The sequence below is a fragment of the Patella vulgata genome, chromosome 2 (genome assembly GCF_932274485.2).
Source record: "Patella vulgata chromosome 2, xgPatVulg1.2, whole genome shotgun sequence".
Taxonomy (NCBI): domain Eukaryota; kingdom Metazoa; phylum Mollusca; class Gastropoda; family Patellidae; genus Patella; species Patella vulgata.
In genome coordinates this window covers 21610883-21625804 of record NC_065880.2, presented here as the reverse complement: position 1 = coordinate 21625804, position 14922 = coordinate 21610883, and the positions used below count along the sequence as shown (strand labels likewise).

At 33.2% G+C, this 14922-nt stretch overlaps 1 protein-coding gene across 1 annotated transcript; it reads left to right on the top strand.

Annotated features, from left to right (window-relative positions):
• Positions 1 to 2764: 2764 nt before the first annotated feature.
• LOC126812273 (caspase-7) lies at positions 2765 to 14206 on the top strand. The gene is made up of 6 exons (XM_050538568.2): positions 2765 to 2890; positions 7837 to 7906; positions 8455 to 8729; positions 9109 to 9284; positions 11521 to 11647; positions 13455 to 14206. The coding sequence occupies exons 1-6, from the start codon at positions 2878 to 2880 to the stop codon at positions 13691 to 13693; spliced, it is 900 nt and encodes a 299-aa protein (XP_050394525.1). The 5' UTR covers positions 2765 to 2877; the 3' UTR covers positions 13694 to 14206.
• The last annotated feature ends 716 nt before the right edge of the window (positions 14207 to 14922 follow it).

Here is a 14922-nt window from a genome sequence, read left to right as displayed (position 1 = left end):
GATGTTCTGTTGTTGGAGGTAACCTGTAACGATCCTGGCCCTGTGACATCTTGCGTTGTCATCCTGGAAGATGAAACGGCGGCCATGACGTCGTGCTAACGGCACAACATGGACTGCCAAGATGTTGTCCCGGTAGTACTGGCCTGTAACACGCCCTGAAACAACATGTAAAGCCGTTCTTCCAGCAACAGTGATGCCTCCCCACACCATAACAGAACCACCCCCAAATCGATCATGTCTGATGACGTTAACGTCTTGGAAGCGCTCGTTTCGACGACGCCACACCCTCCTACGTCTGTCCAAAAAATCAACAGTGAACCTTGACTCATCTGAAAACATCACATTGCTCCAGCGTCGATTATCCCAGTGTTGACGATCCCTACACCAACGACGTCTTGCCTGAATGTGATGGTCTCTCAAACAAGGGATCACGCGAGGACGTCGGGCGCGAAGGTGACCCCTATGCAGTCGATTCCGAATCGTCTGGCCACTCACTCTCACACCAGTGTCTGTTTGAAGACGAGCGCTGATCTGATTTGCTGTGATGACATGATTTCTCAAGGCCAAGGTACGGATAAATCGATCCTGGGCTTGAGTTGTCGCCCTTGGTCGACCTGAGCGTGGTCTGTCCTGTACAGATTGTGTATCACGGTATCTGGACCATAGCCTGCTTATGACAGACTGAGAAACATTCATCGTCCGCGCCACAACCGCCTGTGTTGTGCCGATCTGTAGCATGACAAGGGCACGTAACCTTTCATTTTGGGTAAGCCGACGCATATCAAAATTTGTTTTCTGGTCACTAAAACAATTAAACTGATGTTTCCAACCTGGAATTCAATTCCACAATGACTGTAACATTCAAAGTCAGAGTCGTGCAAATCTTGGGTTGGACCCCCATGATGATCCCAAGCATCACCTGCATTCCGTGCGGTAGCTATTGGTGCGTTTGGGCGTCACATGTAACTGGAAATGTTTCTTCTGTTAGGTTCTATAGTGACTTTTTTCGTAGTCATTTGCATATTTTAGTATTATGCCCCCAAAATCAAATATCCCCTACTTTTTTTGAATAGTATATTATTGACAATATAGTAATATAAGGGTTGGATCCAGGGTATATTTCTTGAATGAATCTCCAACAGTACATCTTTAAGATATCAGTTAGCTGAAAATGGTGTGTGTAGCGGTTACCGCTTTCTGTTGGCCTTTATTTAGTAGCAATAACTGATTTCCTTAATTTGTGCCACTCCGAATTCTTCTAATCACTGTTAATTATCAACCATATAGTGCAAAGATCTCTAATTTTTGATGTTAAAACATACATTTGGAATGTGTTTAACCAGTTCTATTATGTAAATTGGAGGGCACTGACATTGTCCTTTAAATATAACGAAATTGCAAATTGATCAGCTAGCAACAGGTAATGGTCCCATACTCCGGGCAGAAGCTGGCTTGTCAGTAGGCCTATTGTATAACACTATGTATAGCATATAAGAAGAGAATTTAGAGACCTAAACAGGCATATAAACAGTGGGGGTGGGGTGGCATGCACTATAAGTATTAGTACCCTACCTAACTCCTATAATCTGTTATATGAAAATCAATTTTTAAATGCTGCAATATTTGGAGCAAAAAGTTTCAGACAAGGTAAATATACTGTATGCCATTTCTTTTGACAATTATTTGCATTTATTTAAACTTGGAATACAACAGGGACCCCATGAACCTGGGGTAACACGATTTACCCAAATCTGACATTAATTTCAACTCTTTATATCACAATAATGTATATCGATATTTTATAATATACCATTCTTTATACCTAATTGTCATTTTTAAATTAAAATAGTAACGTTTTTTTGTGTCAAACGGCCCCTTAAAATGGAGAAGCACAATTTACCTTCATCCACCCAAATCTATCAAATTCCCACATTATTTCAACTGAATTTACATCGATATTTGATAATATACCATTCTTTATACCATATTGTCATTTTTAATTTCAAATAGTAACATTTTTTGTGTCAAAAGGCCCCTTAAAATGCAATTTCAAAGTACGTTTGGAATATAACCAAATCCACTATTATATCAACTGATATCACAATTTAAATCTATTTCAGTATTTGATTATATATTGTTCTTTATGCCAAATTGTCATTTTTTAATGAAAATCGAGTTTATGTGTCAAAATTGCCCTTCAAAATGTCATTTTCAAGCAAGTTTGGAAGTTGTAGCCAAGGGACTTAACTTGTGTATTGCACGAAATCACTTGCTAGGAGATTGAATTTTGAGAGAGAAAGAGGAGAGAGAGAGAGAGAGAGAAATGGGGTTTAACACTAGGTTATTTCGGGACTAACATATGGTTTAATTTTATTTCAATAATTCGCTTGCGCGTATAGGGGTCTTTAGCAGTGGCGTGGACCCGGAGAAAACCCACAAGGTTGGACAGGCGACCCTACTCCTTGACATGTACAACCTGGGATTCGAAACCATGCCAGTTGACTCAATCACAGGCTTTATGATACAGCGTGCAGTGTTAACCATTCGGCCATCTCATTTACATGCTCCATGCATAAATAGAACATAAGTTTCTATTCAATTCTCAATATTGTCTATAAACCAAAAAAACAAAAACAAATAAATGAATATAAAAGACGCCTTTTTATGCAAGCCTAATTAGTGGTGGTCGGGTTCCTTGGCCCTTAAAAGTGAACGAAACGACTTTAAAATCTTTCGATTTTCATGTTACCGTACACGAAACGACTTACCGGAAGTTACGCTGATGCTATTTTAAGAATAGGTTATATTTCCCTAGTATTTTGGCCAGTCTAAGTTATTGTTATTGAATACGGAATAGAAGCTAAAAGAAGGGTCAAGATGAGCGGAGAAGGTAATTTTATGTTTTTATTTTGTTTAGTTTCTGTACTAGAAAAAAATATATCATTAATTCTATACCATGTTATGAAATTTTCATAATATAACACAAGTGTCGAAGTGATAAACAGAGCGAGTCAACCCATGCCATGGCCAAGATGATGATTACCAAAAGTTCAATTTGAATCTTCCTGGCTATGTCAGGAGTAAAATCATAATTATAATAATAATGATAATATTTATTAGAGGCCGCCAAGATTATAGATTCTAAGATTTGCTGCTAAAATGTTTGCCGATCGAATAGGCGCATGACTCATATTGGTAATTAGATAACGAACCTTAATCTCTCAACCCTCCGTGTTTCGAGATAAGACATGAGCCCATTACCTATAACGTTGCAGCTGCGGAAGCGATTCACACCCGGCATTTTTAAACAAAATTGACAATAGTTTTAATCAAAACGACTGATTATTGTTATTTACAATATTTCTACAACACCCAACTACAATTAAGCATATAATCCTACCTGAAACGGGTACAAATCGTCGTTTTTAAAATCGAGGCGTTAAGCCATTACTAAGACCGCCATCTTTATAAACGATACGCTGTCATCATGAAGGAGGGGCTAAATATAAGGCTTTTATAACAGCCAATCAAAAGGACAATCAAAAGCACAGTAACTATGAATGGATTTCGATGGCGGTGAAATGTCAGACAAAAACAACGCTTCATTAATTTAAACGCGAATATTTGGAGTTAGGCGACAGTTGTGCCACTACATTGGCCCCTGTAAGTTTAATTAATCATAATATCATAAACTTATCTATTTTAAAGATGTTACATGCATTAATAAAGAAATTGAGTTTGCCACTTGGAACTAAAGGCATCCAATTGTAGCTGAAAACAAACACATCAGTATATCTCAACGTTTTTAGCTATGTGGCTCTATTCTTTGGCACCTTTCATACGAATCTAAAAAAAAAGGAAATGAAGTTGGATTTACTGGGGTTTAAAAGGAAATATTGAAGTAATATGAATGTATTTTAAGTGATTTAAATTTATTTTTTAAATTATTTATTATAATTCCTAATCAATTATGTTCAGTGAAGTATGTGAACAGTGCAAATTGAACAGCAGTTGTTCACCCCAGTTTTATATTATTATTTTGTTGTTTGTGAATCAGCTATTCCTAATTATTTCTGCATTGTCATGTAGGATATGTTTTTATTTGTTGAATTGCTCATTACAAATGGCACACAAAACCATGTAGATAGAATACTATGACTCGTGTATTGATTTTAAAATGTTCATTATGTCTTAAATATTGGATATTACTATTAGAATCACATATTTTCATAGCAAGATAGCAACATCATTATTGATTGAAATGGACCAATTTTGAATTCTATTTCATGTTTTTAATTTTTAATTTTATGGAAAATATTGAGTTAGAGGGTTAGCTCCTTTAATGACTAAAATGATGTCCATATTTTGAAATAAATTATTTATTATTATTATATCCATAGCACCACTGTTAGGTTAAATTTTTTCCATAACAGCACATGTGAGTGGCCTACTCGTTTACATTAGGCCTGTTGGTGCAAAAAAGAATGTATTTAGAACGGGAAATATTCAGATACCCAGTACCAGTACCTCAAATCGATGAAAGTCGATACTATTCAAATTGAGTACTACCTTGTGTAGTCATTGTAAACAACCTTAATTGCATCGGAAAACCCATTAGACCTACAAGTATCTGTACACGTAATTCAAATTATCAATACATGTAGATCAATATATTATTTGATATCATGATATTGTAAGCTATTACAAAAATGATGTAAGTGGCTCATTAATTTAGCTCTGGGTTAAGTTAATAGAGTGGTACATATGTAAGTACATACGTAAGTGTGTATACTATTCAATTGAACATTCTATCATCCACATACATTGTAGTTTACTTATATAATAAGATAAAGAAGGAACTCAAAAACAACTTGTTTATATACTCTTTGTAAACTTAGAAAGTAAAATAACAGGTCAATCATCTGTACAGGTGTTAATAATCTTAGATTATATCAACCTGAACAAATTCTATTTTATTATAAGCTTACAGATAGATCTATGTTTATATATTCTCATAGTGGATTGTATTTGATAAGGTTACAGATATTCTATATAAGTTTATTTTGAGCCATATATTCTCATAGTGGATTGTACATGTATTTCGTATTAGAATGGACGGTAAGATTTCATATTGGACTACGGTACAAATTTCGACCTGGTATATCATATATATTACATTACAAAATCAACATATTTAATGGATCACATATTGACAGTTTTATAAATAATAAGTTTATTTAAATAATGGAATGAATTAGTCATATCAAAAAATAAATGTATGTACACTTTGATTATGAAATTGACACTAAAATTTTAATTGATTGATAGAAATAGGTCAATCGTGTTCAAAAGTACATATACATGTGTACCGGTACTGTAGGGCAAAGTTTTAACATAAACTGTTCTTCAGATATCAGGGGCAGATCTAAGAATTTTGAAAAGGGGGGGCGCTGCAAAATGAAGACATTGACCGCGGAGAAAGGGCACGCCGCTGAGGGGGGGGGGGGGCGTCCCCAAAAAAATTATCTGTCATTATTTCATGTTTTTAATTTTAAATTTTATGGAAAATATTGAGTTAGAGGGTTAGCTCCTTTAATAACTAAAATGATGTCCTTATTTTGAAATAAATTATTTATTATTATTATATCCATAGCACCACTGTTAGGTTAAATTTTTTCCCTAACAGCACATGTGAGTGGCCTACTCGTTTACATTAGGCCTGTTGGTGCAAAAAAGAATGTATTTAGAACGGGAAATATTCAGATACCCAGTACCAGTACCTCAAATCGGTGAAAGTCGATACTATTCAAATTGAGTACTACCTTGTGTAGTCATTGTAAACAACCTTAATTGCATCGGAAAACCCATTAGACCTACAAGTATCTGTACACGTAATTCTTGGGGCGTCCCCAAGAAAATTATCCGTCATTTCCTTGCATCTGTAGCCATTCCAAGAGCTATATCCCAGACTGGTGTGTTTTGAGTCGATGGTTTGAGTCATTTGGGATCCCTACAACGGGTTGGGAACGGACATATTTGAGTCTGAGAAAAGGCACTTTCAGCAGTAAAAAAGGGCACTGTCGAAAATTAGGGGGGGGGGGGTCGCCCCTCGCGCCCCCCATTGAATCCGCCTCTGGATATGACAAGGAATATTTTTGCAGTTAGTATTTGAAGATCAAATGATTTTTTTGTAAAATTTAATAAGACACAATAAGCCAGAGTATACATACACATCAATAGTCAAAAATATGTATTATATAATGCAAAGACTTTTATTATTAATCGAGTATAAAAAAAAAAACATCATGAGGAATAATTCATTGTTTGTGTTAACGTTATTTTAAAAGTCAGATAAAAAGAGAGCATGCATTTAAAGATGTATTCCCTAAAGCATTTATTGGGTTGTTATTACCATTCCAATAACAGTATGTCAATTTTGGTATATATGGAAAGTAGAGACATCTTTTCTTAGTTCTTACTAGAAAAATACTGGATTCCCTGTGAAAAATACTTATGGTGTGCGCACTAGATAAAATTGTAAACTGTGTGTACTTAACAGACAGCCTGTTTCCTCGAGTGACATAAATAGCACTTCTTATGTGTTGATCTAATGGTTAACAATTGTGAGAACATTTAGGGAGCTAAAACTCCAATGGACTTTGCGATTAAACAATGGGAAAAAAATTAACAGGATAATCCAAGAATTTACTTATGGTATATGGAGAGCAACTACCGACTAATAACAACCCACTTGACAAACAAGATTGCTTAGAATAGATTGGGGTACATTTTTTTCTTTTCGATTCAAATGTTTTGAGAGGGAATTGAAACAAACTTTTGATAAATTTATTTTGAATCTGTTTTTAGTCCAAACATATCATCAAATCACACGGTTTGTATGTGGGTAGGTATCTTTAAAGATATATTATACTTAGACTTAAATATTTACTGTACATATGATCTTATCAACCATCAAAAACCGTTTTCTCATGTGATCTACTACAATTGTGATGTCAAGGATCATTTTTACATCATCTTCATGGTTATCGTGTAGCTCATTTTCAAAATTTTCTGAACCTGATGAAGGTATTTTATGAAAAAATTGGCTAACTGAAATAAAGTATTAATTCAAATATATAAATGTTAAAGTACATGTATCTGAACTGTAACTCTAAGATAAAGAATTGACTTTTGATTTTGTTTTGATAGATTAAGTTATGTGTATACATACATAAAATTATTCCGAGATATGTAAAATACTGAGATATATGACCCAATATGAGTGTAGGTAAAATCCCCGCCTAATATATCCCCAACAAGGAAAAAAAACCCTCTCCGAAAATTTCTTGCTGGAGATATTAAGGTTGGAACCCAACCTATTATACCATTAAAACTTCAAATATCTATTCCTAATTATGTTTAACTTTTCCTCGTAAAATATATCTGTATTGTTTCATAATAATTAACAAACTAGTCTTCAGTGACTGGGTATGGTCAAAGGCTTATCACGCAAAATTCATGCAGAGGTCAAACAGCCTTGTCTCGAATGGGTACAGTAACTTTGTATCAAAATGCCTTGTATTAGCATCTATAACTTCTTTGAAATTGAGTAGAAAACCAGATAACAAAATAAACAATCATATTGATGAAATTATTAGATTGAGTACAATACAATAAGTGACAATTGATTACAATAGATATGTAGCCCAGTTTCACTTTGAAATTAGCAAACATGAAAACACTGCATCTGCAGCCCCCACACCTTCCATCTGATAACATAAAGCATTAAGAATACGATTGTATTAATAAAATATTTGATGTTGTTGTATATTTTAGGTGATGCTGTAGATGCCCGACCTGTAATGCCTAGTAATGATAACACAGATGCTAGAGGTTATAGCAGCAGGTACGAATATATATTCCCCTCCAGACTTAGTTGTACTTTTAAATAGTTTCTATATGATAAATTGTCCTCTCAAAGAAGGTTTATTAATCCATAGTGTCAAAACACCTATTCAGGTTAATACATTTGTATTGGTAAGTGCAGGGGAGCCGCACTACACGCAAAACAAAACCAACCAAAAAAAGTACATTAGATATTGTAAGAAATAAACAACAAATATCAAATCAAGTGAATGGATCCAGGGGCCAGTCATAAGTGTCCACTAATCTAATAGTAAGTGTAAGAGAACCACACTACAAAGTCGAACTACATGGACATCGCAAGAAATAAAAAACAATATCAAATCAAGTGAATGGATCCAGGGGCCAGTCGTAAGTGTCCACTAATCTAATAGTAAGTGCAAGAGAACCACACTAGTACAAAGACAAATTACATGGACACTACAAGAAATAAACAAGAAATATTAAATCAAGTAAATATCGTATTCCATTAGCACGCTTTGCACAGGATTGTTTTAAAATTATTTTATAATTTCCAATTTTTGTAAATAGGCCAAGTGGCGGAACAACAGCTCCAGTACATAATGAGGAGCCAATGCAGTTGGAAGAAAACTTTTATACTGAAGAATATAATATGAATCATCCAAAGCGTGGAAAAGCTATTATAATTAATAATAAAAATTTTAAACCTCGTACACAAATGAGTGTACGGACAGGAACAGATAAAGATAAAAATGACTTGCATTTGCGTTTTAATGAACTTGGGTTTCATGTCGTACCTTATTCAGATTTACCTAGGGCTGAAATGGAAAGAGTTTTAAGAGAAGGTAAGAAATAGATACCAGTAATAAAAAATTGATATATTAAAAATTTCATTCAAATTACTTTATTCTAAAAATGTTTGAAGATATAGTGTAGATCGTTCATTATTGAAAGCAACAGTACTTGACAACTGTGACTTGGCCTTGATTGTCCAACTTATCGTTAAAATTTTTAATCTCAGGGATGTTTCAATCCACTTTAATATCAGCCATCCGATGATCTAGAGAGTTGATTATAGGCTTATTATGTTAATAAATGTCTAAATAATAATTTATATAAAATTTGAAGCCAAAAGGAAGTCCTGAAATTGGCAGATTTAGCATCTCTAATATATTTGATTAAATATTTGGTTTTATTAGATTTATATGTATGTTTTTCATATAGCTGCCTCAGAAAACCATGGAGATTCAGATTGTTTTATGTGTGCTATATTATCACATGGTGAAGAAGGAACGATATATGGTACAGACGGCCCAATAGAAATTAAAACATTGTTAGCTCCATTTAAAGGGGATAAATGTAGAAGTTTGGCTGGTAAACCTAAAATATTCTTTATTCAGGTAATTTGTTATATTTATATAGTTTTTGTTACTGACAATAAGATGGTAAATGCTCAGATTAAAGAAGATACCCTAGATTTATCGCAATATTATAAGTTTGGCTGGTAAACCTAAAATATTCTTTATTCAGGTAATTTGTTATATTTATATAGTTTTTGTTACTGACAATAACATGGTAAATGCTCAGATTAAAGAAGATACCCTAGATTTATCTCAATATTATAAGTGGATGAAATTGTTCGATTCTGTATGGAAGACTTTTAGAACCACTTATTCTTGTCCCAAGCCAATATTCTAAATTGTTGGGATATGATTTCAAAGACATACGGATGTCCTGTTTTCAAGTGGAGGTGGAGATGAATGTGTTGACTCTCAATAATCTTATCCCTAGATAAACTTGTCTGTGTGTAGTCACAAATTCACACTATCTTTTGTTTTCAGTTGTAATAATACTCTATCTAAGTAGTAAAATTTTGCAAGTCATTGCCGTATTCTCAATTACCTCTTGGCTAATATAATCTTAAATGCATTATGAAATAATTGCATTTAATTTATCAAATCACTTTCCCAAATGGCTCAATATTTTGAACTAAAACTTTCAGACAAGGGAATCAGACTGTTTCTTAACTGACCCTTCCCCTTTAAACAGACCTATTCTTGGATCAAATAGAAAGAAAAGAAGAAACACATGAGATGAGTACCCCCAAAAAAGCCCCAGTTATTCCCATTTTTAAAAGGGTAGTTTGTGAGAGCACTTTTCATTTGAGGAGTTCACATAGCTAACAAATTTTATTGTACTTAAGCATGAGTAAAGGTTGTTAGCTTTGTGAACCTGCCATAGGACATTGTTGTAGTGTTTAAGAAAGGGTGTGTATAAGTACCTGATCCATATGACATGATGAATCTCAACTATTAATATTTTCATTGCTTGGCAACCTATGTTAGATAAAAAAAAAATGATGCAGTATTATTTTAACCCTTTGCTCCTTTGTTCCTGTTGTTGTCCCCCATCTTTCGAAGAAAGCAGGGGACAATTAAAATGGATCTGTCTGTCCATCCGTCTGTCCGCCACACTATTTGGCACACAATAACTCTCCTTCTAATTGAGCTAGAATGGTTAAACTTGGTTTAAGTGTTTATTAGGTGAGTGCTTTGATGGAGTTTGAAGATGAGCATTTTCTGTTTGGGGTAAGCAGAGGTAAACAATTTGTTTGGTTGATGCTTTGGGACACAATAACTTTAGTTCTAATTAAGTGAGAGTAATGAAACTTGGTATTTAGTTTCATTACATCAATACCTTGACTAAGTTTGATAAAAAGCATTTTCTGCTCAGGGTAAGCAGATCAATAAGCAACTTAATTGGTCAAGACTTAAGAACACAATACCTCTCCTAATTTTGGTAGAATGTTCAAACTTGGTGTAGGCACTTATTTAAGGTGTAGATGTTAATTAGGTGAATGTATTGACTGAGTTCAATGAATAACATTTTCCGCTAAAGCTAATCAAAGCTAAGCAAATTCATTAATCAAGGCTTTTGAACAAGATAACTTTGATTGTAAATGATGGAGAGTGATGAAACTTAGTGTATAGTTTCACTACCAGGTACTTCAAAACCATGACTGAGTTTGATAGAGAATATTTTATGCTTAGACTATGTACAGATAATCATTTTGATTGCTCGATACTTTTGAAAAAGATAAATGTGCAATTAATCAATATGTGTCATCTATTTAGCTTGGGATTTCGGCAGGGGACATCAGTCTCACTATTGGCTTGTTATTCATGAAATCACTGTATTTTGTTGTCATTGTTTGGTCACAATTATGTTAATAAATACCATTATATGTACATAGAAGAACATACCCCAAATTCTGTTTATGTAACTTTAATTTCTTCTACACGCTTAGTTTTGAAAAAAAACTTCATATTAAAATGGCTAGCCCTCTTTGATTAAATTTATAAGTTGATTTGGCAAGTGTGTATCTGTGTATGTTTAAACTCTCAGGTCCACTGGTGGAGCAAATATTGAAATATAACTGAATTTGTGCGCAACAGTCGACATTGTAAAATAAAACTGAAATTATAAAACCAAACAACTTCCTTTAATATTTTGAAATAAGGATATAATCATTTATAGATCTTGTTCAATCACTAATCAAAATTAGCACATAAGATAAGATTAACCCAATTCCACACTTTAGTTCCATTAAATTTATAATGTTGTATTATAATTCAGGCTTGTCGAGGTACTCAGTTGGATCAGGGTGTAGAAAGAACAGATGCCTTACCTGAAGTTAGAGAAATAAAAATACAGAGAATTCCTACAGAAGCTGACTTTTTAATTGCCTATTCTGTTGTACCAGGTTTGTTTTTTCTAATTTCCAGTTATTGGTATATGTATTTGTTAATTTTGTTGATCCTTAAAGCTGAACTCCGATTACAAAACTACAGAAATAATCAAATAAAAAAAATTAACACCCTAAATAATCGCCATAATTGTTTTCAAGTTGTAGAACAATCATGTACGTTTGTACGGCGTACAAAAACAAGAGGCAGGCCATGCCCGCACCCAGTTCATGCCTTGTCAACCACACTGTCCACATCCGGCTAGCAATATTTCAGCTGACTGATTGACATTTTTTCACTATCAATTTACTGAAAATATTATTGCTACACAATTATTATGTCTGATCAGGTACATATTTTTTTACTAATTAGACGAAATAAGTAAACCACTGTGTACTTTTGCTCTAAAAATAAGAAACAACTGCCTTACCCCAAACAATAACAAATCTACCAACAACACCAACCAATTCTATGTTATTGACATAACATCAAGGGACATAACTACTTCACAAGATGGTGAATATTTTGAAGTGAAAACATACTTCTTCGATGGAGAGAAGAACAGTTTTATTGCTGCTTTGGATATATTTGGGAACGATAATACTAGACTTTATAATACTAGAAATTATTTGGTGTTTCCACGCTGTTGTACAAAACATTTCAAGAAATAAGAAAAAAATTGTTTGTGTTGGTAGATTTGGTATTGTTTGGGGTAAGGCAGTTTTTCTCATATTTTTTAGAGCAAAAGTACACCGTGGTTTACTTATTTCGTCTAATTAGTAAAATAATATGTACCTGATCAGACATAATAATTGTGTAGCAATAATATTTTCAGTAAACTGATAGTGAAAAAACGTCAATCAGTCAGCTGAAATATTGCTAGCCGGATGTGGACAGTGTGGTTGACAAGGCATGAACTGGGTGTGGGCGTGGCCTGCCTCTTGTTTTTGTACGCCGTACAATCGTCCATAATTGTTCTACAACTTGAAAACAAGTATGGCGATTATTTAAGGTGTTAATTTTTTTTATTTAATTATTTCTGTAGTTTTGTAATCGAAGTTTAGCTTTAAATTAAACAAAAAAGAAGTAGTATCTTGTTTTGTTAAAAGAGTAAAACCTGCCTTTTTCATAATATTGGTAGTTTAATTATAGCCAAATGAACATGATATTTTGAAATTAGATTTTAGAAGATGAATTACTAGGTAAGAGGTAACCTCAGAGAAGTCACAGGCACTTGTAAAATAGAAAATATTTCAACAATAACATTAAGCTCAAGAGACTCAGTATTATGCTTAAAGTTTTTTACATTCATATTCATGTAAGTCAGATTATCAGACATCTTCTCAGTAAGTATAAATACTAAAGACAGAAACAAGGATTTTATAAATCATGTTCCTTTCTGTTTAATTTTCTCCAATATCAACTTCATTTGGCCGATTGCCTATCGTCTAGGATCATTGCACTTTTTAACAAGATTGATTTCCACCACAAACATACGACATGGTGATGAAATAATTCCATGGTTTAGGCTATAAGATGTCTTTTTTAATTTTTTACATAGAAGGGTGGAATCAAATTACTCTCACATGTGACAATTATAGTTCAGTAAATTTCTATTATCTATTCCAACCTCGTGGGTTTTCTCCGGGTCCTCCGATTTCCTCCCACTGCTAAAGACCCCTACACGCAAGCGAATTATTGAAATAAAATTAAACCATATGTTAGTCCTGAAATGACCTGGTTTGTGTCGAGTGGACGTTAAACCCCATTTCTCTCTCTATTATCTATATATTACTTCATCGTTATTGTATATCTTTCTTTCAGGATATTTTTCATGGAGAAATTCTGCTAATGGTTCTTGGTTTGTACAAGCAATAAGTGAAGTCTTTAAAAAATATGGTACAGAGCTTGATCTTATGACTATGATGACAAGAGTTAATAAAAAGGTAGCTTTCGATTTTGAGTCGAATGCCAGTCAAGAGTTTATGAATAGAAAGAAACAAATACCTTGCATTACATCTATGTTAACAAAAGATGTTTATTTTAGAGCTAAACCCCTTTAATCTTTATATTTTATTGTTGCCTGTTCATCAAAATTGTCATTTTCACAACCAAAAAAAGTGGAGTTTATTTTGAATAACACGATATTCAAAATAGTTATACTTATAGACTAACCCAATTAATTAAAATCCAATAACTGAACTACTTTTCTTAAGAATTTATTAAAATATTTTAAAAAGCACTAAAACAAATTGTAATAAAACCAGTTTTTCATCAAGAGGTTTCAGGATTGATTCAAATTTATGCAGGATCATATCAAACCATAGCAAAAGATCTCATAACTTTTTACCAGCTGGCACATATCTGAAAAGTGCTAGTCCTTCATTAAAGATAATGAAATGAGTTGGTGTTTAATGTCAAAAAGATATATATATATATATCTATATGATAAACTATATATCTGTAATAGATATCACAATATATGTAAGGAGTAATTTTAATGGCATCATTCAATCCTATCATGTCTATGATATTAGTTACTGCTTTTTACTGAGCGACGTTTCGACTAGGCTTCTCTAGTCATTATCAAAAGTTGATAATGACTAGAGAAGCCTAGTCGAAACGTCGCTCAGTAAAAAGCAGTAATTGTATTCCATAGAATTGTGACCTGTATACTCTAGTTCAATTACTAAATGCCATTGAAACAGGATATTAGTTAAAGATGCATTATGTAAGATTTAGATAATGGGCTGGCTGTTCTTGCTATAATAATTCAAACATAGACAGTGAAAAACGAATATATTGAAAATTACTTTATTCTAGGTCAAGTAATGACTGTTTGAAAATGTAGCATTGATTGTTTATATCCATTTTATCAATGCATTTTAAAATTTCACAGGTGTTCAAATCCATTTAAATTTTGGCCATCCGATTGTCTAGAGTGTTGATATTAGGCTTGTCGTGTTAATTAATGTTTAAATGATGATTTATGTAAGATTTGAAGCCAGAAACACAACATAATGTATCTTTAAAATTTCTGGAGTATATTTTAACTGTTCTGTATTTTCCTGTGAGTGGATAGTTGCAGTAGTAGTTAGTAATTAGTTAATATATAAATTTTCAAGAAATACTGACTTCAGCTATTTGTGTTATATGTTTTTACTATGATTTCAGAGAGTTCTGCCTTTATATTATATGCAATCTGACAATTATAGCAAAAATGTTTTGATCATTTTTGCTACAAAATCTGTTTCTTTCTTTAATGACATTCTTTCGAATCTAATGAGCTCAA